We start from the raw sequence: 27,844 nt of genomic DNA, 5'->3' as shown, positions 1-27,844 counted from the left end.
GGACTTTGGAGACAATCCGAGCAGATGCACTGAGGCAGAAAGGTGGCTTTGGACCCAATTCTGAATACCCTTAACTTAGTGTAAAAGAGAAGGAGGAGGATCGGAATCAGGTCCAACATTTTGCATTCACTGATACCTGGTACCAGAAACTCGGTATCTAAAGAATTGAAGTGTTTGCTTACTTTATTTGAAGAACTTTAGTTCTGTGTCAACACAGTCATAGAAAAGATCCACTACTTCAGCAGGATCCAGAACCTCTGTACGGGTAAGGATATCTTCCATCGCTTCTAAGCCTTGCTTTTCAAGGTCTAACATAATCCTCATCAGTTTCTGGCCTTTATCCTAAAGGCATGAAAGAACCAAACTCAATTAAGCAGAAAACAAGGCCGTTAAAGCATTTTACTGTTCTCTTCTCTTATGGAGATCTTTTCAAGTATTTTTAAAAATGAGAAAGCCTTTTTAAGTACAAACTGCTTCTGTTAGTCTTCGACCATCCAAAAAACTGTTAAAAGGAACAATGCTGGACACTTTATGCATTAAGAAAAATAACAAAGTAGGAACTGCTAAGTTTAAAGCAGAGAAAGACGATGGAGTGAAAGATGGATAGAGGAAAATGGTATAGTGCTTGTACACATGAGAGAGAGGTAAAGCAACTTCTTATGCAGGTAAACCCGCAAACAGAACTATATGAGAAGACTAGAAGCCCCAAGGATTGCACAGAACATGGCACGTACATGTGTATCCCTCAGATCATCAGCTGCAAGATGATGATTTGATCTGAAATGCTGTGTAATGTAACAGTATTAAGACTTCAGATCTCAGGGAAGGCCTCGTGTGTCATTCTGACTTACTGCTCTTCATGTTTCTGGGCAGGAAATTCACTCCTGAAAAAGCTGTCATTTTCTTTTATCCAAATGTTATTTAAAGTCTCCTATAATTATTATTTTTTTAATGGAGAAGTGCTGCTTGTTTTGCTTGCAGCTTTCAAAATTGAATTCCAGAAGAAACAACATTTTGAATGAGCGATGGTTCTGTGCTTTCCAGGATTTATATCGGCATTTGTGCAGAAAGAGCAGAGCACCTAAGCTAAGGTTTAGGCTCTCAGGTGGGCATTTTTTATAGCGTGAAGCCTGACTAAAACTACATTCCCTTTTCTACCACAAGTTTTAGTGTCACTCCATGGTACTTTTTAATAGGGAAGAGTCCACAAGATGCTAACGTGCCCCTTCTAGGCCCTCCCAGCATCTTGCATAACGCTATGGAAGGCAGCTGCACATTGACTCAATGTTACCACAGTGGCCACAGAGTTTAAAATAAACCATTCGAAGGGATTAAAAACCACATCTAGCCAAAACTGCCTTTAAATAAAGTTTGTTTTAGCAAAGGTTACCGTGGTTTCCTTAATCACTAATGGATAAGCCTGAATGCTGTTACGATCCTAGTAAGACTCTGACCTAGGCCAATACACACAGAGGAAAACTGCAGAAAAGCAATTCCTCTGTGGCAGTTCAACACGACTATGTGGGTCTTCCACAAATTGCCTGAAATGCCAATACCAGCACGACTGGCATGCCCTGGTGATCTCTCCTTCCGTTTTACTTCCCTGTAACCAGTTTACCGCTGTAGTTGTAATTGCAGATGTCAAAAGAACAGTCATTGAACTACTTGCACGATGACAGCAAAAGTTACATCTCAATCAGTTGGAAGAGCTGTACAGAATAATCCCCTTTCTGCCTTTACTTATTCTGAAATTTATTCCCGAAAGAGACCTTCAACACTTCGGGTTTTTACACACTGGAAGGTTTTCAGCTCTCAGATACTTGTTGCATGGCACTGGAAAATGTCCTTTCTTCTCACATGGCATTTTCAGTTAATTCTTAAAAATTAATAGAAACACAATAAATTGAGACTTGCGAAACTGTGACATGTAAATTATTCCTTCAAGAGAAAAAAAAACAACCTCAAACTATGCAGTTCTTCATCCAGCACATAATTTAAACGACAACATTCCTGCCATCATCCTATCATATAATTCTGACATCATGTTGCACTAGCATCCAGTGTTCAATAACCACTTAAAAAGACTATATACACAATGGGGACTGAACAAGCTAATCAGCTTGTCGGTTCGACTTTTCACTTTGTAAAAGTAATGGAGCAGAGCAACACTCTCAGGATAACCAAAAAAACTATGCAGAATAGTTTGCCCTTCAGAGGGCGTCATTATGCAAGCTAAACTTGCAAGGATTCTAAGAATATTCAGAGAATGCTTTTTTTTTATTATTCTGATAGCATGGAGAAATGTTTAGCCAGAACAGCCTGTATCCTTGTTTTTCAGGGAGTGACTTTGAAGTAAATTATGGAGTTAGGAATCTACATTTACTTCTTGAATCCCAGGTCCCACAGCTCTTACCTGATCGTTCTCAAGGAGAGATCGGGCCCATTCATGTGCCTTGTACAATTCATGCCTGCGATCAGGTTTCTCCTGGAATCGAGGTATCTTTTTAGCAGGATCATCATTGCCAAAAGAAGGAGACTGTACTTTTGGTACTGATTTTACATCATCAACAAAAATAAAGGGTTTAAATATGGACCTGAAAGAAATGAGAATTACTGCTTGCAGTAATAAGAGAGGTTTTTTGTATGTTACTCAAATGTTCACCAGGCTATTTTAAAACAACAGATACAGAACAGCACAGGTAATTCATCTACCCTAGGCACGGACTAGGTTAGAGAGTTGGTACTGGTCACAAGCAAAATAAATCCATGTACTTTAAAAGAATTGGGTTTGCCAATTACTGTAAAACTTTATTACCCCTTTTTACATATAGGCTTCTTTGGTCTCCTTCATGCCAGTTCTGCCACTTCTTTAGAAAAGTAGCACTGTATTTTCCTCTCCAAGTTTGGTGGGTTTTGTTTGGGTTTTTTTTGTTTGTGTGTTGTTTTTGGTTTTGTTTTTTTTTTTAACAAATCTCAGCATTCAGCCTCACATCAGTTTTTCTCCTCTGTTCACACTGCCATCTCTCCTTTTCCTCCCAGATTGAATTTTCATTAAAATCACGAACACACACTTGTGTGGAGCAGGGAAGATTACATACCTTGCTCAATGTAAGAGGATTTGGCATATAACCAGCAGCACTTTAAAATTTTATGTCAAGAGGGTGAAAAAAGGCATAGCTACCAATATTGTGACACCTCTCAAACAACTTCAACACTGAGTTTGGATCGAAACTCCAGGGGGGTGGGGTGGGTGGTGAGAACAAAACCCCAGCAATCCAGGATCTTAATTCCTGAGAATCTGAGAGTAGGTACTGGCAAGTGCATGGAGAAACTGCCTTCCTTCCTTGGAGAAGCACAACAAAACAGCACCCTGCATTCTGCAGTAAAGCAGCTGCCAGAAGTGCAAGACTTCTGCAAAACATGATTAATAACCGCTGCCTTGCATACAGTCAGCAGGTTCATTGCTGCTACCCTTTCCATCACTCTCACGAAGCCTCGCTGACTAAGAGTTTATGTGACTCACTAGCTGCGCTTAAAATAACGCTTTTTTAATACATTAGAGTGGAAAATGAAGCAAGAAAGGCCTCTAAACAAAGTTTTTTACAGCTAAGACTCTCCACCTTTAAAAAGGACAGAAATCCCACCAAAACAATTTGAAGCCTTGCTCCTTTTTTTTCTCTCAAAGGATTTGCATCAAGTCAAAGAAAAGTTTTGGTAAGCAAGCTCAAACTTCATACTTAACCCTGAAGGTTTGAGTTGCATAATGCAGGGTGGGTGGAAAGCCCCTTTGGCATGGATGACTTCTGTAGCCCTCAGCAGAACCTAATGCTTACTACCACTCTTCTTACAGGAATGACTGTCAGCTGTTCAAGGGCACCATTTTCTTCTCCCCATAACCTCTTTACCTCAATGCAAGTGGCAGATCTCCTGAATAACTGCAAGTGGTTTAGTTTAATTTCTGTGAATCCCAGGTGGATTCTGTTTAAAACACAAGATAACTCATTAGTTCTTTGATGATGTGGCCCATGAGTTCCCTTATCTCCTCTGCTGCTTTCAACTAGAGAAGACATCATTTAAACCAACTGGAAATTGTCCCTCCAATAAAAAAAACATACTTGGGATACCCGAGAGTTGCAGATGTTTTGCTCTGTTAACATTTTGATATCATACAAGGCTACCTATAGTACACACCCTCTCTTAGACACTTTGTTTGTTTCAGTTTTGCACCCACCTGTCCAACAGAAGTGACTAAAATGGTCCACAACCTCATCATCTCAACAAGAACCCACTGGAAAGCAGCTACACTGGAGTAGTAGTTCCTGGGTCCTCCCTAAACTGCATTTACTCTAGAAGCTCCGAATTTAGGCAAAGTTCCAGATCTGGCCTTTCAGCCCAGTAGTATCCATTTAGAACTCCAGCAAGATGCAGTTCAGTAGCACAGGACTGTCAGATTGCACACCAACAACTATTGATCGCATTTCTGGTTAGATAGGGTAGCAGGGTTTCTTCAGTGTCTTTCAACCCATCATCTGCTCTGCACCCAGGGAACCCCAGTACTGTGGCTTACCTTGAAGGATCTGGTGTGCCAGTGAAGTAATGAACACAGGGAAAACTAGGGTCCTGAGGCAGAACAGACACTATGCTAGCTGTAGTAAGGAAAGATTCAGAGTCCACACAGACACCACTATCCTTGTCACGCAGGACATCAATCATAGCTTGTGCAGAAACATCACCTATAGGAAGGGGAAAAAAAATTCCTCAGTGGTCAATGGCGGGGACCCCAGGGAAGGAATTTAGCCTGAACAGGCTTTGGCCTAATACGACCAGTGACACTCGGCATGGGCATGTCACAAATCCCAGTTAATAGTTTCTATTTAAACAACATAAACCCAGAATGAACTTGCCTTGCTAGTAAAAGAGAACAGTAAGAAGCATTAATTAGGCATTACAACTGCTAGGTAGGGAGAAATGTCATTAAAAAGGTATTTTTCAGGAAGAAGGCCATCATGTCTGTCATATTGCTTTAGCCATTACTATGATGGGACTACTTACATAAAACACCCATTTTCCTCTAAGAAGCTACTTCGACCCAAGCCTAGGCATAATGGGAGCGCCACTTCTCATCTATTTCCATTAGCTCTCAGCCAAAATTTTGAAACATCATCTCGCATTCACAGGGCGTTACAGCAGCAGACCTAGCCACTGAGATTTTTCTCCAAATGCCCATCTACAAGAATCCCCTGTTCTCAGTCTATTTCCTGCCTGTGTCTTATCACAGCTTTCTCCCCACAGCACCTCTGTATTTTCTTGCATTACCCCCTTGGCAAGTAGGGCTTCTTCCCCAGCAACCTGCAAGATTTGCAGCCATAGCCACCTGTCTGTAAGGGCCCTGAGGCATTCTAGTGCTATAATCCAGGTTTACTAAGACCTTTCACTTATGGTCCTTCAGAATTACTGTATCTGCCTCTCAGACACAAACCACGCTCCACATAATTCCGCAGCCTTAGGAGGAACTCTGCGTTGCAATAAATATTTCACCTCTACGTTCTTCTTGACATTTGCCAACATGTGAAAATGCTAACGATCTAGTAAATTCACATTTGTGGTAAAGGGCTTTTTATAAAAAGATAATTTGAACCATTTTTCACACATGAAAGAGCAGATACAAGTCAGCCATGCACTGCTGCAGGCTGGTCATTTCAGAGCTATTTTAGCCAACTGCAGTGAACTTAAGTCATTAATAAATTTTGGTCTGGAAATAAACCCTTCCTTTGACTGAAGGCAATTGGCACATTGTCTGCTCTGGTAACTTTGTTCTGCTCAACAATGAAAAAGGGACTTCAGTTTGCAACTGACTAGCATCGCTCTTCCTTAAACTATAATCTTAATTCCTTAGTATTAGATAGGGCCACTATAATTACACCAAAGCACAGATGTAGTGGCACATCATGCACATCAGAACAGCAGCAAAGAAAGTTATTTTATAATGCAATCCTGTTTTAGAACCTTAAACTTGAGGGGAACGTTAAGGGCTTCATTCTAAATTGTGGCAAGTTTAGGGACAGTATTCAGTTCTGGTCTTCCTTTCCACATGGTTTACATGTAGAGGTATTCTCAGTCACGTGTAGTTCTGGACAGAATGCCTGAAAGGAGGTAGTAGTGACTAAAATCCCGCTGCACACACAGGAAGATGGTTCAACACTTACCACCTTGCTTTTCTAGGCTCTCCCTGCCAGAAGAGCAGGCTAAATGGTCATCAGCAAGAGAGAACACTTCAGAAAAATTGAAGTCTGAGTCTCCATTCCACCAGCCTTGACTTCTCACGTAATTCCTTAGTTCAGGATGCTCAGCATCAATTTTTGTAGTTAATGAAAGCTGATTGCAAATGCATTTCACTCCCTCTGTAGAAAGAGCCACGTATTAAAAGAGAGCATTAATACAGTTTTTCTGGGAGAAGCTGGAAGGACAATGTAATTTCAACCAGGAAACAAATTAAACCATTGGTTAGGATGTACATTTGGCATGACTGCCTAACTACACATACACAGAATTACCAGTCACTGCAGGTTGCAGAGCTCAATTCTCTGTGCCCTACTTAGGTATTTACACTGTCTTGTGATTAATAGTGCTATCTAGTTAGAATACTAGTTTCACAATCTGTACCTCATACCTTCTGACCATGAAGTAAAAGTGGTCTCCAAAGGCACCTACCTAATCTTTTCTCCAATGGTGTATTCCACTGCCACAACAAGGCTTGAGGTCTGACTTGATTTCAAGATACATTTCAGCAAAGCTGCATTTAGTTTAATGAACCTTCTTTGCCCCTCAAAACTGAAAATTTAACTTGGAAAATGTTTTTAAAAGCTTACCAATTGCTTTATGCTTCCCAGTTGAAAAACAGTTTTATCGTAAGCAGCACGATAGGCTTAAATTAAACTTCATTTTTAATCTTAAATTTTAAAATGAGAAGTAAAAAGAAAGTGAAAGTAACCTTCAAAGAATATTAAAGGGTTTTTTCATTTGCTTTTCTCAAAAATACCGCAGTGCTTATATCCATATATCTACAGCATGACTAACAGTGGCTGCTGCAGATACGTCTGAGAGAGAATAAAGCAAATGCGTTGGAAGCCAGAGAAAGAGCTGATGAAGTAAATCTCTAAACTAAAATAAACCCAGATTCTGGAATTTGGCACAAAAACTTTTTCTTAAACAGAAACCAAAGCAGTATTTGTGAAAGTTATTAATACCTCCTTCCACAAAAGTAAGCTTGCTTTTGTAATGCCTCATGCATGCAATTTAAATCATGAGTAACAACTTATAGTAGGAAGTTCTGTGCATCAGTCTGCAAAAAAGTCACTGTCACTCGGTTCTGATTTATACTAGGTCACTGACAGTTTGTTCTGAGTCACACTTTCAAACAGCATACTTTTCAGGGAATTTTCTTGACTTGAGTGATAGGAATATTTGTGTTCATATCAAGCTAGGCAAGCCACTCCTTAAGAGCTCTTTAAATATTACATTTAGTAACTCGTGTGAAATAGTATTTAATGGTTTTGATCCCCCTCAAAAAATGAAAATTTATCAAGCAAATAAATTTTTCCACTCAGGCTGAAGAACAGTAATAGGAAGGATTTTATGGTGTTTATCCTTAAATTACTGTCAAAGAGTTGCTTGATAAACATTCACTATAAGCTTTACAGAACTGCAGCAGTAATGTTAGAAACAGAACAACTCTGAGGTCAGGAAAAAAAATGTCTTCACACTGGGGAATGACACATTTTCCCTGTTTCAGCAGCATTTGTGCATTCCTTTGAAAGCTTAAGAGGCACACTTATGGTTGCAAAAAAGAACACCCTGAACAAAGTATGAAATACAGAGCTCTTACACAGCCAGCAGCCTTTCCTCCTGGCAGCCTCGGCAGGCTGCAGGAGATGGAAACTACTCTATCTGCAGCTCACAGGGACCTCCTGAAGAGAAATGTGCTGGTAAAAAATCAGAACAGAGCTGCAGTATCATTTCAAAAAGCTGCGAGCAGCAGATGAAGGCAACAGTTTATTTGCTGGGAAGAAGGATGTGAAGGTTATGTATTGCTGATGCAGCTAAAAAGGATAAGTAAAAAACATCATTCTTCAAATATCAGCCAGGTAGGTCATCAGAAGACGACAGGCTGTCACTGCATTATCCTAGGAACCTCAGAAGCCAACTGCTTTCCAGAATCTGGATTTTATCAGGACAGCATTATCAGTCCTTCTTCCTCTATATTTGGTATCTGTTTATGTTAGAAGACTTACTCCATCTTGTAGGTATCCTTAAAATGCAAGCTTTGGTTGGGAAAACACCATCCCTGCTAAGGTAAGCTGATTCATATTTGATGGCATGACCTGACAACAGGCCATCACACAACATTACACAGCCTGGTGTTATTTCTTTGCTTTGGTATTTTCAACAAAGTTAAACCTCCCTCCTCCCCATGTCTGCTATCTCCTACCTTTCATTGAAGCGGAAATGAAAAGAGGATTCAATGGATCTGTCATAGCTCAAAGCATGACAGAAATCCTCTTAAAGTATCTGTATTTTTAATTCATTCAAATGTGAGTAAATTTTAAAAAGCCCTATTCTTATGAAAACAAAAATCCCTTCAAAACAAAAAACAATAACTGTGAATAAACTAAATATACACCTCAGACAATCGTATTATATTAAGGCAGCACATACTTGCCGGCAAAGTTTTAAATAAGTTCAGCCACAAAGCCAGTGAAATCTAGAAGTTAATTTGGCAGGTCTGGCTTCACACATACAGAAAAAGAAACCACCTACAAGTTTAAAGAGCAGAAAAGTATTGGTTTGCAGTATCAGATACGAAATGGGGATATGAGGGGACTATATCTATTACAGTAAAGCAACCAGCAGCAGCCCATTCTATTTACCACCTAACACAAGCCCTTTTCTCAAAGCTATCAATGCTTATCCTTCCCTCTTAATATTTTAGATTTGTAAGTAACAATTTGGGCAGTAACTCCATCGAGAAGACACCTGACACGTTCCAAATAGTAAATAAATCTGGGAAAATACAACACTTACCAAAAGATAAAAATTTAAGCATGATGATTATCACATAGCTTATGTATACAGGTAACAATCTCCAGCTTCACAGAAAATGCTAAGTTACCTCAGCCAATGCAAATCGACATTTAAAAAAAAAAAAAAGGCAGTACAAATACAGAAGAAGGTCAAAATCAATGATTTAATCAAACACTTGCATAAATTAGTCACTTATTTAAACTCAGTGACTTTAAGACCAATTCTTTACAGCTATTTATAATGAGAGGTTTACTGTGAGTGATAAACTGACCTGTGATTTTTTCTGCTGCCCAGTACTTTCCAGAAGTCTCAAGTATCCAGGCTTCATTTCTGTCCACAATCAAAAATGCACTTTGGAAAGTATGGCATGAACTCCCGTCTTCATAATAATTTCCACCTTGTCCATGCTCTTCCAACAGAGCAACTATTACATCCAATGCTTCTTTAGCTGTTGCACCTCTTTCTAGGCCAAGTCTGTAAGAAAAGGGTAAAACAGAGATGCAGATATGTAACAGTGAGGTCTCCGTAAGTTATTAATTTTAAACATCAGCACTGATCTGGTTTTAAAATACCGAAGTGTCAGGTATGCCTAGTGTAAGAATTCTTGCTTTAATGAGTTACTAGAATTACAGGATGAGATATTAAATTATTTAATTTGCTTCAAGTCTTTATCTTCTACACTGGTTCTTTATTCTCAAGCCCATCATAGCTGTCTTAAAAAAAAAAAAAAAAATCTCCAATCATCAACCAATGGCCTCAACTGCAACGTAAACATGCAATGCTCTATTTATCCCCCCCTCAGGCAGAATAAATTTGAAGGACAATTTGCAGAGGTCTTTTTAAAGTAACAGCTGTATGTGAGTTTATTTTTCTGTACAAAAGAGTGGGAAATTGCAAATTAATATTACCAGAGATCAAAAAAGGGAAGGACTATTCAGTATTACAATCTCTCTACAAACTCTTTCCCAATACTCCAATATTTAATCGGGCACGGAAGCTAGATGTATGTTATCCTCTGATGCATATTGCACGCTGCAGACAGCAGCATTTGTGCACAGTCATGCTTCAGTGTTCCTGCAGTGGCTTCCCCCAAAAAACGTTTAACAATTAAACACCAGATACATTTTTTTGTCTGAACTAAGAATAACCATATGTCTAAAAGAACATGATTTTAAAGGAAAGTTTGAGCAAAGCAAGGGTATTTTAGGGAGAAGTAAACTGAGGCATAAGAATAGGTTTTACAAAGCTGTAGGGAATGACTGTGTCTGGCCTTGAATAAACGGGATGAAATAATCCCTTGAGATAATTTACAGCCCTAACCAAGTCAACAACGAAGGCAGTAACCAGAAGAGTCCAAATCAGACCTGCAAATGATTCCACTGGTTCCAAGATGCAATTACTGGTAATAAGGAAATGCAGTATTTCAAACAGCAGCATATCCCTGCCTCCATCCGTTGGGAGAGCTATGCAGATCAGTCCAAAATTTCTCTCTGTTGGTTATGTCAGCCTAGTATTTTCCTCTGTGTTTATCTTTCGCTAGTAGCTCTATGGACAAAGTCATTTTGACTGATGGATAGTTCCAAGAAATTCACCTTTTTAAATTTAAAGTACTACGCCAGCCCTTTCCATTTCCCTGGAAATCACACAACAAGAAAACGCTACCCTGTTTCTTTCCTAAAAACTACAGTACACAAACCAGGTGCTGATAATTTGAATATAAATTTATTGATCTAAATACTTTTCAACCTGATCTCTGCACTGGGCCTTTGTTAAACAGTTGGCCACCATTAGCCTTGTTTTAGGTTGAATTATCAAAAGCAGTGTTTTCATCTCTCAGCAGCACCTATTTATGACTTAGTGACAAAGGAAAGCCAACTAGCATTTTAGATCCTAACTTACAGTGACCATTTCTCTGCCATCACCTTCTTACTTTGCATTTTTAGAGTCTTTCCCTCTTGTCTCGTTTCTCCTATTAGCTGAAACTTGTTTTGCATTGCTGTCTCAATTTTTAGTCCCTATGCATTTATGTTATTCCTTCATTATTTTCCAGAACAATACAGAGATGCCAGTCTTAGCACATACTACAGGCATAATTTAAAAGCCAGTCCAAAAGCATGTCTTACTTATTCCCTAAGAACAACTCCAAGAGCTGTCACTACTACAGGTCAATGAATGGCCTGACAACTACCTTGGTGACCATATAGTCACTAGATTCAGTGATAATCCACTCCCTTCTCCTCAGTTTCTGACCAAAAGCATTAGGTTGTAATTAGATCAAAACCTGCCAAGAGACATGACATCACACTTAAAACTTTTAATAATGTCTCCCTGAATTTTTTTTTCTGAGATGGTTATAGTCTAGCTTTCTCTGTCAAAACTACAGCAGAGATTCAAGCTGAAGATATATCTTCTAGATCATTTTTTTGCAAATGGCTCCAATGTTACATTCACTTCCATTTAACAAAGGCCTAGGCTCTGCTTTTGTTTGGCTGCTCCCATCTATCAGTCACAAGGGGCAGCAAAAAACAAAGAAAACAAAAAACACCCCACCCTACACAACCACCATACAGCTCATCTCCGCAAAACTGTAGGTCTTGCCAGCTATTTCGGCATCAACGTCCTGGGTAACTGCAGCATAACCCTCCCACTAGCACATTTCAGAGTACCCTTCAAGGCAAGCTGGAAGAAAAGTTTTAAGTAATTTCACCCCCAGATGCAAGCTTGAATTATTCATTAAGAAAATTTCAGTGACTTAGTACAATCCACTGCCTCAGTACCTTCAATATGCTATCACAGCATATTATAACCTTGTCAAAACAACATTATCTTAAGCTTTTCAACTCCACATATCAGTTACAGATGCAGACTTTCCAAATGAAGTAATAACATAAATGATGATGACATTCTACTTTATTCGGTTTTGATGTCTCTAAGGAAAGAAATTGGTAAACAAATTAATACCATTTTAAAGAGCATTCTTGACTCCCTGCCAAGATTGGCATCTCTGTGTGGCTCTGAAAAAGTGATTGCACCAGCGATGAAAAGACCAAAGAAATAATACAAACATATAGGGATTAAAAGTTAAGACAACAATGCAGAAATAAGGGTGTATTTTACAGGTTTCTTCATACATACCTTTTGTACGATAACATTGTCCTAACTGTGTCAGCATAAGCAAAACAGTACACCATCTCTTCATATGCATGTACTTCCCTAAGTGAACAGGTGCTTTATAAAGGCAACTGTGCCTCAAAAAAAAAAAAAAAAAAAACCAACCCAAAACAAACAAAAAAAACCCAACCTGCAGCCACACTAGGAAGAATATCTGAAAAAAATCCTGCTAAGCTAACCAATGCAGCAATACTGGTGCAGCTTTCAAAGACCATCTATTGAATACATCCGTAGAACAGGGATTCTTAAGAATTTGTGCTGGAACTGTTGTCTCTCAATTTTTCTGTCTGTTGTGACTAGGTTCATGTTCTCCATTTAGACAAACTAGGATGGGGACAAGCCTGTGTGGAATAGGACCAACTTCTGCACCTCAAGTCAATCACACAAACTTTATTCATTTCTTAAGAATCATTCATATGTTCTGACATGCTGTGATACATTACCAAGCTACAAATCTGTAGATATCTGTCTTAATCCTCAGATACAGCGGTATACTAGGTAACACACTGTTTTCAGTCATTAAGCCAGCAGCCAGTTACTAAACAAGCTAAGAACTTCGTGAAATACATCTTTACTAATGTCCATCATGGTCTTTATTGAAAAAAAACGCTTTGTCTATGAGGCTGCAGGACAAATTTTCAATTTCCTATTTCAAGAACAAAACATGCCGACTTCAGAATTATACCACCCTGCTGAAAGATGCCTCTGGCCTGTTTAATGCCATGTGCTCCCACAACACCCACCTATGGCCTTTGCCCATGTTAACTGGATTTTAAATCCTAACTGAAAAGTGACAATTCCAGATAAGTTCAAAGTGAGAGGAGGTCTCCTCTACGGAAAAAGAATCATTTTAAGAGAATGTAGAAGCAAACTCTCAGGGGAGCCTGAGCGTTCAAGGAAAATTCGATTCTACTACCTGGACAACATTCCTGGGTTGACCATTCTTACACCTGCTCTGAAAAACATGTTTCACAGTATAAAGCTTTCAGTTTCTTTTGCAAGCAGTTAGTCATACATGCACACATCTTCCTCAGTCAGTCTTCATCCTTCAGTTAAGATCTGACACTGATACAGAAGTCCAACATATACATAGGTGTGAGAAAAGTTTGGCCAGCAGAGATGTGCATTTCTTAATTAGGTTTAAAACTCCTCGGTTTATTTTTATTCCAATAAAACCTGAGCGATAGAATTAGTCTGTTCTGCAGATCGGTAAAAAGAGGCAAAGCTGGTGCCAGCTGCTTCATTGCAGCCTATATGATTGATTTTGTGCTTGATGGCCCTCTGTTCTATGAGGTGATCCAAAACAGATAAGCTTAATGCTACTGGCTAAGTCTTCACAGTAAGAGAAAGAATCACTTTGGCTGGAACAAGAGACAGATGGTAGTCTGCAACACATCTCTAGTTCTCCTTGCCAGAAGCACTCTCCACCTTTGAGCTACGGACAAGTTCTTCTTCAGGTAAGAAGGAAAAGAGGGAGGGGAGTATCTACAGGTGACGATCATGGGTAGTTTATGACCAGTTTCTCCTTATTTTGATATCTCCTGATTTGCTAGTGTGGGTTAATCAGTATTTTGAGACTGCAATAACTGTGACCAAAATAAGCAGAACTCTGCATCTAAACCAATGGTTTGTTAAAAGTTTCAAAGAATGGTAGTAGGAGGGAAAAAATAAAGGTGGAGCTTGGAAAGTCATCTAATACCTCCCTCTTCTTGACAAAAGCTTGTCCTACATTTTCTTAAGAGTCCCCCCCAGTCTATTCAGTCTCCCTTGATACAACTAAACTCACTAGTCCGCCTAGGTACAGCTTCTCCACAGATGCCTTCAGTAATACAGAGTTTAGAGAAAATACCAAAGAGAAACATAACCCCAATTCCCTCATGATTTTCTCATTGGTCAGATTCTATAGATCTCTGATCATATTTCCCATTTCCACAGCATTCTCTCCAACCGGCTCATATTCCTCTTGATTTATGGTAGCTGGAACCAGATACTCTATTTCTGCAGAGACATCATTACAGTCAGAGAACATTTACAATTACAGTTTCAGGCAGCTATACACCTAACAACAATTTCTTCTAACTCATGCTTGCCAGCTTGCTTATGAGAATACCTTCTAAGGTTTTAATACCATCTTAAAAGTCAAGGTATCTACTTCCTATCCTCTATCCATAAAATTTGTTAACTCATTACAGGAGTAAAGTAGAATGGTTTGACAGGATTTTTCTTGACTAACAGCCATTATTGCACATTTACCATCTCCTTGATATTTAAATGGGGTTTTTCCCCTTCAGGAACTGAGGTTAAGCTCATCTATAACCACAACTCTTTTTAACTCCATTAAGTATAGCCACAACATTTAACCTTTTCCAGTCATCCAGAACCTCTCCCATCTTTCACTAGTTCTCAAGAAAAATGAGAATTTGCCTGAAATTGGTTCAGCCCACTCATTAAGTATCCTAGGGCAAATTCCAGCAGGACCACTGGGTCTGACATTGATTCACTTAAATGAGCAGTTGTTGTCCTGTTCCATCTTTAAACCGACTCCATTTGCTCCCTTTCTCTTTGTAATAAGTTTGCACCATTTTCTCTTGTTCTTTCACTTTCAGCTTTCTTCCCCCACCCAACTCTCCTTTAAATTCTCTTCACTACAAGATCAGCATGCAGGCTGAGACTTACAGTGTAGCACAAGCCTTTTAGGCAGACAGCTTTCAATGAACAGACTTACAGGAGTCTGTTTGCCAGCATTTAAATAAGGGCAATGGTTTGCATTGGAATGCATGGGCTGAAGTGAGGCATAGTAGTTTGTTTATGCCTACAGTTGGCTATAAGCCCAGCATAAGCTTTTTAGGTCAGAGTAGGCTGGTGTAAAGTGGGGGAGAACGAAGGGCACACCATCAATCTGATGCTACAAATTAGTTAGCAGTTCCTTACTAACAATGTGATCAGTTCTCTTATCCTGTCAGAACAGCCACTGCTAGGCTGTAGGATAGGTAGACAAGGTGGGTTTAGTGAACCCACATTAGACTGGTACATACTTGGTAGCCAAATTCAGATTGCAAGTGTTTTAAGTGTTAACTCAGCTGTGTCTGGAGCTCTGCCTAGACAGGTCTCCTGCTTATATTGTTTTAAAATCTCCTAATGCAAACACCACAAAGCTGTTACCCAGTATCATTATCATCTAAACCTTTGGTGTTTAAAAGGCCGGTCACAGCTCAGCAAGCCACCTACCTGACAAGATCCATTCCAAGCAAGGCTTCAGATTCAGAAGCTGGTTCTCTGGTCACGACAGCTTCATTAGCTACACAGACTCCATGCTCGTTAGCTCCCATTTCTGCCCCCCAAAGCCAGGAGGGCCTGCTCAGCACAATAGCATGAGTCTTCGGCACCTGCTCAATCTCAATATATGTGCACTGCAGAGAGAGCAGGAAGAGAAAAAGCAAAAAAATTGCAAGCATTTTATTTAACGCTGTGACTGAAGTAACACAAGACTTCAATGTATAGACAGGACACACGTCATTAAAACAAAGTCCACGTCTTGAGTATGAGCAGGGAATTTTTTTAAACAACATTTAACTGTCATGTTTGAACCTTCACATCCTTATATTGCAAAAGCCTGGGAAAATACACCTCTTGCTAGTTGCAGGCTTCAGTGAGTCAAGCAGAACCCAAGTGCTAGAATCAGTGGAAAGCAGCAGTAGACAGACTGTACTGTTACAGTATAGAAACACACATCATCTTTGTACATAGTAACAACATCAAGCCATTCTACCATCTCACCTAAGCACAATCTCCAGCACTTTATTAAGTACATAGCATAACAATGGTAACCGGACAAAGCACATAAGGAGGCTTCCCCCTCTCCCTTGCTGCCTCCCCTGCAGCTGCCCCCAGGACTGAGACTGCTGGTAGAAACAAAGAAAATCACGGCTGGAAAAGATTCAGTGGAATGCCTTGATAAACAGTCACAGGAAATAAAACACAGGCATTGTTTTTGCTTAAAGCTGATGTTTCTGCCATTTTAAATGGTCTGCTGTAATCAGAGGTCTGTGGACGTATTCTGACAAGTCAAATATACAGAGGAAGGCTTGCAGAGAAGTCATTTAAACTGCAAGGAAGAAAAAAAATCATTCGTTATGTTTCAAATATAGTTACTTTTCTCTTGCTCTAGGACTTAAAAGCAAGCACTGTTTTCTCAGACAGCATGGAAGAGAGACATCATTAGATCATTGGCTTGTACAAGCCAAATGAATGGGCTTTACATTTTACTACTGAGGTCACACCAAATTCTTCAAGGACCAAACTCCACCGAATTTTCTTTTTAGGAAACTGAACCTGTGTGTGGTATTTATGAGACAGCTCTTAGTGTTTTAACATTCTTGTTGTAACGTCCTCCTTGCAGGAAGTAATCTGCAACATTTTTCTGGAGGAATATTTGGCCAGACATATCAAAGTGAGTAGGATGAGCAGAATGGACTTGTGGTCTGGAAGTTTTTTTGCCACGAAAATAAATACTGTGTCTACATTAAAACCTAAAGCCAAAGGAATCAGTCTAAGATTATTAGCAGTGAGAAGCTATTTTTTCCTGTCTTTCCCCCTCTAAGGATTACGCAGCACGATCATCTTCAGCCTCCCGTCTTGAGCAATGATTTCTACAGTAATAGTTAGTCTAGCATGCAATTAAAATGTCTAATAGACCGTCTTTGATCAGAAATGGCATTTTTAGAGTCCTCTCCATCCATGCAAGAACGACACAAGAAATGAGCTTGCCACCTTCATTAGGAATTGTGTGCGAACAGGTCAAACTGTCATCTTTCTATAAAACCAGGGACATTATAGGTGAAATAAGAGGATGATTTCTCATAGAGGACATGATTAAAGGGCGGTGGGGTGGGTGGGTGGAACTCTTCCATTCTAAGGAATTAAAAACAGAGTAGGGACATGCTTAAATTTTGATTTTTGGCTTAGGCAATAAAACCTCAACAGGGACTTATCTGCTGTATTTGTTGGAGAAAATCCCTAATATTTGACCAAGCTGTTTGACCAAATTGCTTAGGTAGTAACACACTGCAATTTTGTAGAGGCAGATTCCTCATCTACTGAGGTGAAATGACATCTGGCACTGGCCAGGAGCTAAGATCCACCTAATAAAAACACTTTATGCAGTTCACCCTTTGTTTCATTTTCTAACCAAACCATGCTGGAGCAGCCAGCAGCTTTCTTGATAAGAAATTATCAAGACTCCCTCTTCTCTGTTTGAGCTGTCAGCAAGCAAACAGCATTTTTGACATTCCGTGCAAATTTTTTTCAGAGCTTTAGGTCAGTGCTGTTTGGATTAGCACTTCATGCATGTGTGTGAGCGAACACAGAATAACTGCATCTCCTGGATGTGCAAAGGAGGACACAGAGCTGCAGCAGCAGGAAAAGGGGTTGGGCCAAGCACCTTCCCACATTATCTGTGAAGACATGACTGGAGCAGCTACCAGGAGACAGGTCTGCAGCCAGGGAGACACCAATCCCTGCACAGCACAAGTCTTGGCTCCCTACATCTCACAGTTAGAGCCATCCTGCAGAGCCATCCAGGACACGAACCTTCTCAACTCTGGAGCAGAAAGCAAAAACCTAGATATAGTGTGGAGGAGACTTCAGAACTCCCCCACTTGCATAGCATTCTCTGGCTGAATAGCCCTATTATACAAGCTTGCTTACACTGAGGCTTTGATTTTCTAGAAGGAGAAATTACAAAAACACTCTGAATAGTGATAGTTAGGCTAAAAAAAAATGCTGAATGCCTTTTCTCTCCAAAACATATTTTGGCTATCCTTGCTACCAAACACTTATTAATTGGGGCCTCATTCCAAAACCAAGCATTTCCAAAGCTGCTATTCATTATAAAGATTTTATTGTCAATGGTAGCAGTCGAGAAAGGGGAAAGAGGAAATTGTTTGCTCCTGCTTGAAGGATCCAGAGCATTCTGAAAAAAAAAGCGCTTTTGCTTTGTAACTATGTAATCAGAGTCCAGAAAATATCCAGAGGCCTCTCTATGCACCTCTTTCATTTAGGAACACATTTCAGTCTCTAACAAAGGCAATTGGCTGAGCGCACCAGAGAACCAGCGAGACAGCAAACCAACACAATACAGCTGTCACCTTCTATATTGCTTCTTCACATTCCCCAACCCAACGACAAGTGAACATGGACTGTATTTTCATGTTATTTTCAGCTTCCACAGAATAACTCATGTATCATAGACAGTGTTCAAGTCTTATTTATATAACTTGCCTTAGAAGACCTAAATAACGGAAAACCATTCCAATCTGATAGTAGGTGAGATGGCCTCGTAAAACTACAATTGACTTGATTCTTCTTCAACAATCCTTTGCCATGGTTATTGACTATGATGAAAAAGCCTTGATGAGATTTTAACCTGCCCATTGGAATTATTTACTCCAGTAAGCAGAAAAGTAGGCACTCAATAGGACTGATGTATTAAGGCAGGCATTTGATTCGTATTTGTTAATAACAGGTATGAGTTTCTCAAAAAATTAGGGTGCAGATGTGACAATAGATTATGAATTTTAAACTTAAACCTCTCACCCTTCATTACTTTATCACCCCACCCAAATAACATCAGAAAACCCTTTTCCAGATAAAAGACTATCTTCACACAGGAAACAGAGGAACTGGGCGATCCACCTGTATCAAAGACACATCAATCGTAAAGGTAGGTCAACTAAAGCCAATCGCTGGATTTGCAGTGCGGCAAACCATCGCTACTTATTCCACAGAAAAAAGAACATATGCTTATAGCAGCTCAGACATGGAAGGAAATGGTGGGGGGAAGACAACACTATGCACCAAAAAACCTCACTGGCCACTAGATGTCTAGAAACGGGAGCTCAGCTGATGACAAGATTTCAAAAGCGAGCACAGACCACAACCGCCCTGTCCCCTCTCCTGCACCCCACTGATCTGGCAAATCCCTTCAGCACAGCAGCCTGTTCTACAAAGAGCTGTGCCAAACTAGGCAATGACAAATCAAATAGACATAAGGTACTGCTGTGATTTTGCTCACTACCAACCCTGTCTTTAAAATTCCTGAAGCATCCAGCCTCAGCGTTTCCTAACACTAACATTTATCTTTGAGTATGAATGCTAAAAACAGAAGAATACTGATACATTTGGTGGCAACAGCTGTGAGTGAGTGGTGTCAGGCTCCATTGATTTGCTAGAACTCCAGCCCCGAAAGCAGCATAACTGGCATCATGCCCTGTGACAGTAAATTCCCATCAGGAAATATAAAAGTAAAGAACAGGGACTTCACATACCAGAGATGCAGCCAACAACTTTAAAGAGAACTGAGCAGCCTGGAAACTAATGACGTTTCTTTTATTTCACTTACATTATCAAGAAAAGAATCTTATCAAGGCAGTTCTAAGTATAGCAACAAGGCACAAATGTACCTCCCACCCTAGCTAGGGCATGCAGATATGTTGGAGGTATTCCAAAAACAGACACGACAGTCATAAGCACAAGAGATTTCTTCTTTCATTAATCAAAAGAAACTATTGTGCAGCTTTACTGTACTCAGGCTGCAGAAGCCTGATTCCTAGCACTGTCAGTCAGGTCATTATGAAATATCAATGAAATCACATAGGCTTCGGCCCCGGGTAACAAAGGCAATAGTCAGGGAATGCTTTAGAAAGAAACGATCTTTGAAGAAGTGCCATAAGATTCTAGATTACAGAAGAGATTCCCCTACACCACCCCCTCATCAGATCCAGGCTCTAACTTGGCATTAACTCTTTGCTTAACTACTTCAAGCATTGCTGTACCATAGCACATATTTGAAAACAAGCAAAATCTCTGTATTATTGCACTAACTTGAGAAATTGCACCATGGCTGCTTTTAACCCCTTCCAAAAGAGGGATGGCAAAAACGTGATGAGGCAGTCTTGCAGCCTGCTGCCTCCATGGCCATCAAGACACCAAGACTGATGGCCTGGCTGGAACTGCCTAGAGAGGCAATTCCACAGGTGACATGGGCTACCTTGGGCCCTCCCATCATGGTAAAGTGGAGGACTGGAAAGCTAGAACATGGTTGTTCAAGACAGTCCCTCAGACCATCTCCTGAGGATGTGCCTGACAGAGTGTGTTTTACAGATAGTTCTTTTGCTGCTTATTTACAGGAACAAATGCAACAGAGCTCAAAGGAGTGGGAATAACCATTCTCTGATAAGAGAAATATGCAAGCAGTAGCACACAATACAGAAGATAATGGCTAGCTGATGCTGTTACCACTGCTCGCCTATGCACTAAGCAGTGCTAAGTATACAGTGGAGGACACCTGGAGGACTTTACAACACTCATTAAGCACTCCCATGACATCCTCTACCAGCAGCCGAACTGTTGAGCCACAGTGGAGGGGACAGCTGTACACTGGGATAAATCTCGCCTGGGTACATCTCAAGTAGTCAGCCCTAGTTCTAGCGGTCACATAGTCAAACCAGAATGGTGAACAGAAGTCTCTCCAGTGGCAGGATGAATCCTCAGGTAGCTAGCTTTCAAAAACACATGCTACACTAGTACTTGTATCCTCATGTTACACCCAGATATAAACAACAGTAACATTTACTAACTGTACAAATACAGAACAAAACCAATTCCTGCCACAGCAGAGTGCCCCTTACTTCTTCATATTAAGAACAGTTTTTCCCTTTTTATGAAGACCCTAGTACACTTTACATAAGCTTCTGTATTTTCATATTGTTCCTAGCTCTTTCTATTCATTGCAACCAATAACTGTAAAATTTGAATCTGTGTGCCTCTGATCTCTAACGGTGTCATTTATCTTGAAGACTAAGGATGATAGATTTTATTCCAGAAAAGAATTAGAGAAGTTAGAAAAAGTCAAACAGTTTCCCTGTCAAAAAACAGAACTACACACCCTCTGACCTATTCTAACCTACTCCATCAAGCCACCAAGGAGCCTCAGGCATGTGAGCCACACTATGGAAATGTGCTCAGCAAAATGAAACGTAAAAATCTTTAAACAAATAAAATACCACAAAGTGCAGCAAGGCACCCAAGTCTGAGAGCACTCTCTGGAGACATAGTGTCAGAGCTGATTTAGCAGTCAAGAATTCACCTCTTGTTTTTTAAGTTACAAATCTAGCAGTCTCCTGGGTGATGAGCAAAAATAAAACTGAAATAGGGATGAGGTTTATTAATTTAACTTTTTAAAATGGTAAGAAATAGATTTCAAAGAAGCCACGAAAAGCCCATCACAGACATACCCTTGGAACTCTCAGATATCCTAGGACTAATTTCTTTGCTTGGCCACTTTGAAATGCCTGTTCACATATCTGTTTTGCCACAAGTAAACAGTTTGGGTCAAGATGGAATAGTTGGCCATTTTTTGTGCCATACAATTCCAGCACTCTCCCTCCTCTTCCTCTATGTTCCAATTAAAAAAAAAAATTAAAGAGATTAAGAAACGAAAAAAGAAAAAGAAAATAGTTCAAGATAACCAGTTTTGCTTTGGTAGCAGAAGGGAGCAAAGAAGCATCACTCCTATAGTAAAAACAGAGGCTTTGAGAGGGCAGAAACATCCGAGAGATTATGGCTTCTACCTCTGAACTGCTGCTGGCTCATGCACGGTGTTACAAAGCAAAGTCAAGCACATTAGTTTAAAGGCCAGCGGCCTGCAATGGAGCAGAACAGAGAAAAAGCTCACATTTGCCAAGCAACAGACTCTGCTAAAGGCAGCAACCACTTTCTCTCTTTTATTAGTTGCTGTCTGCCTGCATAGTGCCTCTCCTCTGTCTCTGTGTGAAGTCTAAAGGTTAGCTTAAACAAGGTGGCTTGAGGTAAGCTGTCTTGACTGCATGTGTCATGAGACAGGCCGCTTACACAGCCAGTTACCGGGTCTCAGCTGAGAGGCAAGAAAAAACAGCTTCCTAAACTCTCTTTGAATTGTAAGCCTTTAGACTATAACCTTTTTCATCTACATAGAGTAAAGTTTCATGATGGGCACAGACACTGCCATGTTTCTTCAAGGTTTCCTGCCAGTCAACACTTACCCATGGAGGTATCGTAGTGGGGGTGCTCAGGTTCACAGCTGCAGTAACATAACTGTAACCATAGCACTATCAATCTAATCCAGAGGCTTCCCAAAGAGCAAATTCCCAGTAGATTCAGCCGCTGTTTGGCTTCTGTTACTGAATTCTGAACATCTTACCCCAGATATAATGCAGATAACCCAAACAGCTGGCATAAGAGGGAATCAAAGTATACCAGAACTAAACTGCGGCACTGGCATGATGCCTGGTTGTTACATTACAAATACCAGAATTAAGATACCTCCAGGTAATACAAAGCCAACTTTAACACAGCCAAAGTCTACTTTCCAAGCTTTATATCTATCTTGCAACACCAGAGACACTTCAGTGAGTTTTTGCCTGCAGTGCTCAGAGCAATGCACAGCAAATAATCTTACTGCTCCTCTGAAAACTCAGAGCAAGGGGAGGTAGAATGGTATCCTCTAAAAGAAAAAACTATTAAAAAAAAAAGGGGGGGGGACACCAAAACAAAGACCAACTTTAAGGCATAACTGTGCCACAAAGTTTCTAGAGAACCAATAATTCCTCCTACCCCACAGAAGGCTGGCTTTAAGCCCAGAAGAGTTTAATACCAATATGTTAGAAAAATTTTGCACATTCCACAATTTGATAGACTTCATTGTAGACCATCCTTTCTATTTCCCCCCCTCCACTCCTCCATAAGAGTTGCATGCTATCAAGATAAAAGAGCTTTTACAGCTCTATGCTGTAGCAAGCAACCATGACTATTTTCAAATCATGGATAAAAGGTCAGATTAGAAGAGAGGCTGATCTAAAAGGGGGAAAAAAAAATCCACCTGGAAAATTCAGCTAAGAAAAAGTCATCCACCCAAGACTTCTTCAGGAGAAAGAAAACCTCAGCAAGCAGCAGGTGACTAGAGAACAAGAGAAATCTAGTCAGTAAAATCTACCTTAAAAGTAAGACAGAGGGGCTTGAATCTTAAAACTCATAGAACATGAATTCTCACTAATGCATGAAAAATTCTTAAAATCCACGTCTGGGGAAAAAAGAACACACTTTTAGTAGAGGAATTCAAAAAAGGACCCTGTTTATGTTTAAGGGAGCAATATTTCACCCGCACACACAAGTTTACTAGACTGACCACTACAACAAGGAAGAGTGCTAATCAGCATCTGCCACTGCAAAATTACAATGCAAAACAAGAACAAACTTTTGAGAAAGTTGTCGCGCGCGCGCACACACACACAGAGCAGACCTTTATAAAAAGCCCCATTGTTCAGGGTCTTGGGAACCTGCTGACATGGAGGGAAGGAATTATGTTGACGAGCTAGCTGCAGGGTTACTTGTCTGGTAGACTGAGCCACAAAGATCAAGCTTAAAATGACTTGCAGTATTCACTGAATTCCCTTGTTTAAGGCCCTGCCACGAACTAGCTATATAGCAAGGCCTGCCTGATTGCTTTATGGCAATAATCTAGCTGAAATACTGTGCCATTTTTGGTTACATTGTGCATTATCACATTTGCAAATGTGAGCAGCACAGAACATAAATACGATACAGACTTCCTGAGAGAGTCTTATAAAACAACCCATGTTGTTAGTGTGTTGAAAACCACCTCTTAACAGAAGTTCAGAATGTGAGTGACAGTCACGGAGAAGTAATCAAAATTTGATACACATTGGATTACACTACCTGCAAAGAATAGAATATAATGAAAAGCAAGTCTGCCATCGCTGCCCAGTGAAGGTAAGGAGTCATGTATCTAATGTAAGAAACCAATACAAAAGTACAATATGGAACAGAGAGAAAAGCTGTTCATTTGGGGCGGGGGGGAGGTGAGGAAACATGCTAGGATGGATGAGAGGGAAAATTTAGTCAGAGGAACAAAGGATTACTGACTTAGAAAAACAGTAGCATGAAATTGGTCAACCATGTTTTTCCATTTGCAAAATAGCATGCATTTAATTTTCTCAGACCTGTTTAGTTGGGTTTTATAAAACTAACAGAAGGAAAGCTGTAGCAAGAAAAAACCCACCCAACAATAACTGAATTGTTGGCAGTTTTCACAGCTTTTAAAGAACAAAGTAATAATTCCGAACATGTCAAAGGCTACATCTAGAAGCTTTGACATTTTTCACTGCTCCCCCCTATTAGCTAATTACCTCTGACAATAAGTTTACTTAAAAAGTGGATATAGTGTTTCATGCCTTCTACTTAAAAAACATGAAGCAGCTGAATTCAAGCCCTTCCTTAAAGCTTTTCTTAACTTTTAAAGGTACCACTAACAGTACACAAGGGATTAACAGGCTTTGCACAAGCTCTGCCTATAGGTAAGCATGCATTTGTCATAAGACAAGCGTAGTCTTAGACACATCCCTACAACAGGAGAAATACATACATTTCAGCTAATTAGCAAAAACTGAAGACCTTACTTCTGTTCTGCTATCACAAAGAGTTAGCATGTTTGAAATTACAATCTTCTTATTCACTCATGTCCTTAAGTTCATAAACCAGCAAAATCTAGAAGTAAACCTAGCAGCCTAAAACTTCTAGCACTTTTATTGATTCAATCAGTGTTTCACAAGTCCTACAGCAAAGGGGATTATGATGATACTTTTTTAAAGACCTTTGAAGTGGCCAGTTTTAAAAGAAAATAAAAAAAAAAGAAAGGGTTATTTCTAAAGAGAATTTTTCTACGAAACTGGTATTTGCTAGACTTGTTTGACTGAGCACACTCTCTCCCTCTAAAGGTAGAAAAAAAAAACCCTTGAACTTTAAAGAAAAACTAACAACTCAATCTATGCTTAGGTCTGTCCAAAGGAGAGCAGTTAAAGGACTGTGTAAACCTACCAGACAGCCTTTAGACCCAATAAAACAATTAAAATCAGTATCTTGTTTTAACCAGCTTACTCTACTCAAAATACCCATGAGTTTAAAAAAAAAAAACCCAAAACAACAAACCATTAACAATACTTAGTGCTGAGTGTGACAAAGATTCAGTGATAAGCAATTGCTTGCACTACTCCCAGAGAAACTGAAGATGTTTTTGTTCTGTGCTGGGAGGAAACAGGAAGAATTTCGGTAAACATCTGGAGCCTGTATTTTTCTGTACACCACTGTACTTGCAAAACCTCCGGCTAGCTAATGAAGAATTATGCAGTAGCATAGACTAGCAGAGGCCAAAGTACCTATCTAATTAGGGCTTAAGCCCCTACTTTTTTTAAAAAAAAAAAAAAAAAAAAAAAAGGTATTAGCCCAATCCAGTCCCTTGTCTAAAAGTGCATCTTTACCACATTGCAACAAACTTCACCCTCATTTAAAAAAAAAAAAAAAAAATTCAACATTTAAGGGGAATGCTTACAGATACTGGTTAGCAGAATAAGTCTGTAAACTGTGGTGTGCCAGGCAAAGGGATTGTGCTCCCCGCTTCCAAAAGGACTGGCAAAAGAGTCCAGTTTATGACCGAATTCTATAAAAGGCATTAACCTGGTTAATCATGGGGTGGGAGAGGGATCATTACAGATTATATAAGGCTTAATTATACCCTTCAGCAAATTATGACAATTTCATTGAAGAGTAAGATATGGGGCAAAGAGACCAAAAGAATCAATTACTCTAAGATTAAGCTCTTAGAAAGTATTCTCCTTTAAGGATACAAACACTCCAGAGCAGCTTTTGGAAGTTGTTCTTCCACAAGAACAGAACTTTTTTTTTTTTTTCATTTCCAGTTCTCTGAAGAGAAGCTTTAAAAAAAGCCGCTCTGAAGTTTTCTTATTGTCTTATTGTCACACTTGTGTTCCGTATACTAGCACACGTCTACAACAGTGCTACCAATCCAGCTCTGCAATTAACAGCAGTTAGTGCTTTTGGACAGGGGGAGGGGGATTTCTTTATATCCAAGATTAAACCATCTAATAATGCATGAGTTGTACTAGATGTTGGTAGCAACAGGAATCAAGAGAACATTAACTGTTAGAAAGAACAGCACCAAATCCTCTGAAATTTGGAAGTCGTCCCACTTGAAAAACAGAATTAAAAGTGGCATTGGTCTTAGGGTCTCCTCTGGGGAAGTGACAATTATATCTATAAAGGACCTGTAGGGATGAGACACGCCAGCCTGGTGCAGAACACCTAGTGTCCTCAGCCTTTTGCACAGCCACAGGGACACGAGGAAGCTGAATGCAGGCAACCTCACAGCTCCTGCTTTCCCAGTTGCCAGCCAGAGCAAGAACCTGCGGACTCTAAAAGCTCCTGACAGTGCAGATCAGGCTCTGTGTCCTCTGCTCAAATGGCTAACCCCACCAACCCTTGTCTTTCCTTCTGCTGCCTCAGTCTCTTCATTCCACCTTCACTGCACATTTTCCCCCTCTTCCTGTCTTCTTGTTTCATTTGTCCCCTTGCTTCACCCTTCTTATCCCTTCATTTCTCCTGTAATTAAAGTGAGGCTGCAGTAACAGACTATAATTAAAATTACTTCCAGCAGGGTCCCTTTCAACCTGCATCCACAGCATCAGCATCCAGCTTCAGGACTCCGCATCCAGCCTGGATTCAGAGAGAAGCCACAGCACTGAAAATGGACCACAATGCAGGCGCTCCAGCTGCAGAACATGTCATCAAAGCCAACTGTATGTACAAGAGTTATGTTTGGCTTACAAGAGTTATGCTCTTGTCTTCCTCCTCTCGCATTCCCTTACTAGAGCACAAGTTCTTTGAGGCAGAGATTTCTGTCTACCTGTTTTGCAACATGCCTAGCATAGTCAGGCCCCATTACAACTGTCAAACAACCACCATGAATGAAAACAATTCATATGGCAAATGACAAACTTTGAAAATTTGCTTCTAGTTCCAGTTAGCCAGGATATTTTTCCCTTAAAAGGAAAAGGCAAGTGATAGGCTACAAGGTACAGGAATTTGAGATGTGAACAGTTCAGCCTGTCTGCTGGAGAAAGTACAGATCCTGGATTTTTCCCCAATTAAACAAAAAAGTTACATTCTGAGTTTCACTTTCAGGACTTTCAAAAATCTTGCCTCCTCCTACTTGAGAGGTTTGAGTGAAAGGAACAAGGACTCCACAATCTGTCAAGAAAACAAGACAGCATTCATTTCTTCCAATAATAATCATTTCTCATGGTTTGAATGTAACAGTTCACCCTTACCTCAACTTTGCTTCCCGGATCATGAGCTGCGGCAGCAAAGTAGACCACCTCCTGTACTTCATCCCTAGGCCTTGCAGAGTTCTTTCCAACCACCACCAACCCATCTTTAGAACATGGGGGAAAGGCTACAAAACAGTAACTTGGGGGAGCTGCAGCCATCCTAGAAAGGAAAGGAGGAATAAACAGAAGTAGTGTTTGCTGAACTCATAATTGCACGCATTAGAGAATCATTCGGTCTACTGCTATTTGTTCTAGCAAAGAGACAATGCATTCCCCTCTATGTGTCAGTTGATTGTGCAACAATAATGGAAGAACAGGTCAGCTCAGAGGAAGCTCATCTGGATTTAATAAAAAGA

At 40.0% G+C, this 27,844-nt stretch overlaps 1 protein-coding gene across 1 annotated transcript; it reads right to left on the bottom strand.

Annotated features, from left to right (window-relative positions):
* Positions 1-183: 183 nt before the first annotated feature.
* On the bottom strand, positions 184-27,647 carry SCRN1 (secernin 1; the record flags this gene model as incomplete). The annotated part of the gene is made up of 7 exons (XM_082330399.1): positions 184-342; positions 2,414-2,594; positions 4,568-4,733; positions 6,207-6,401; positions 9,353-9,555; positions 15,481-15,662; positions 27,489-27,647. 7 exons carry the CDS (start codon positions 27,645-27,647, stop codon positions 184-186), a joined length of 1,245 nt encoding a protein of 414 aa, XP_082186525.1.
* Positions 27,648-27,844: the final 197 nt, after the last annotated feature.

Source organism: Platalea leucorodia, assembly GCF_965183815.1.
Source record: "Platalea leucorodia genome assembly, chromosome: 1".
Classification (NCBI taxonomy): domain Eukaryota; kingdom Metazoa; phylum Chordata; class Aves; order Pelecaniformes; family Threskiornithidae; genus Platalea; species Platalea leucorodia.
Note: the sequence above shows the minus strand (reverse complement) of the source record. Positions and strands in the feature narration are given on the sequence as shown.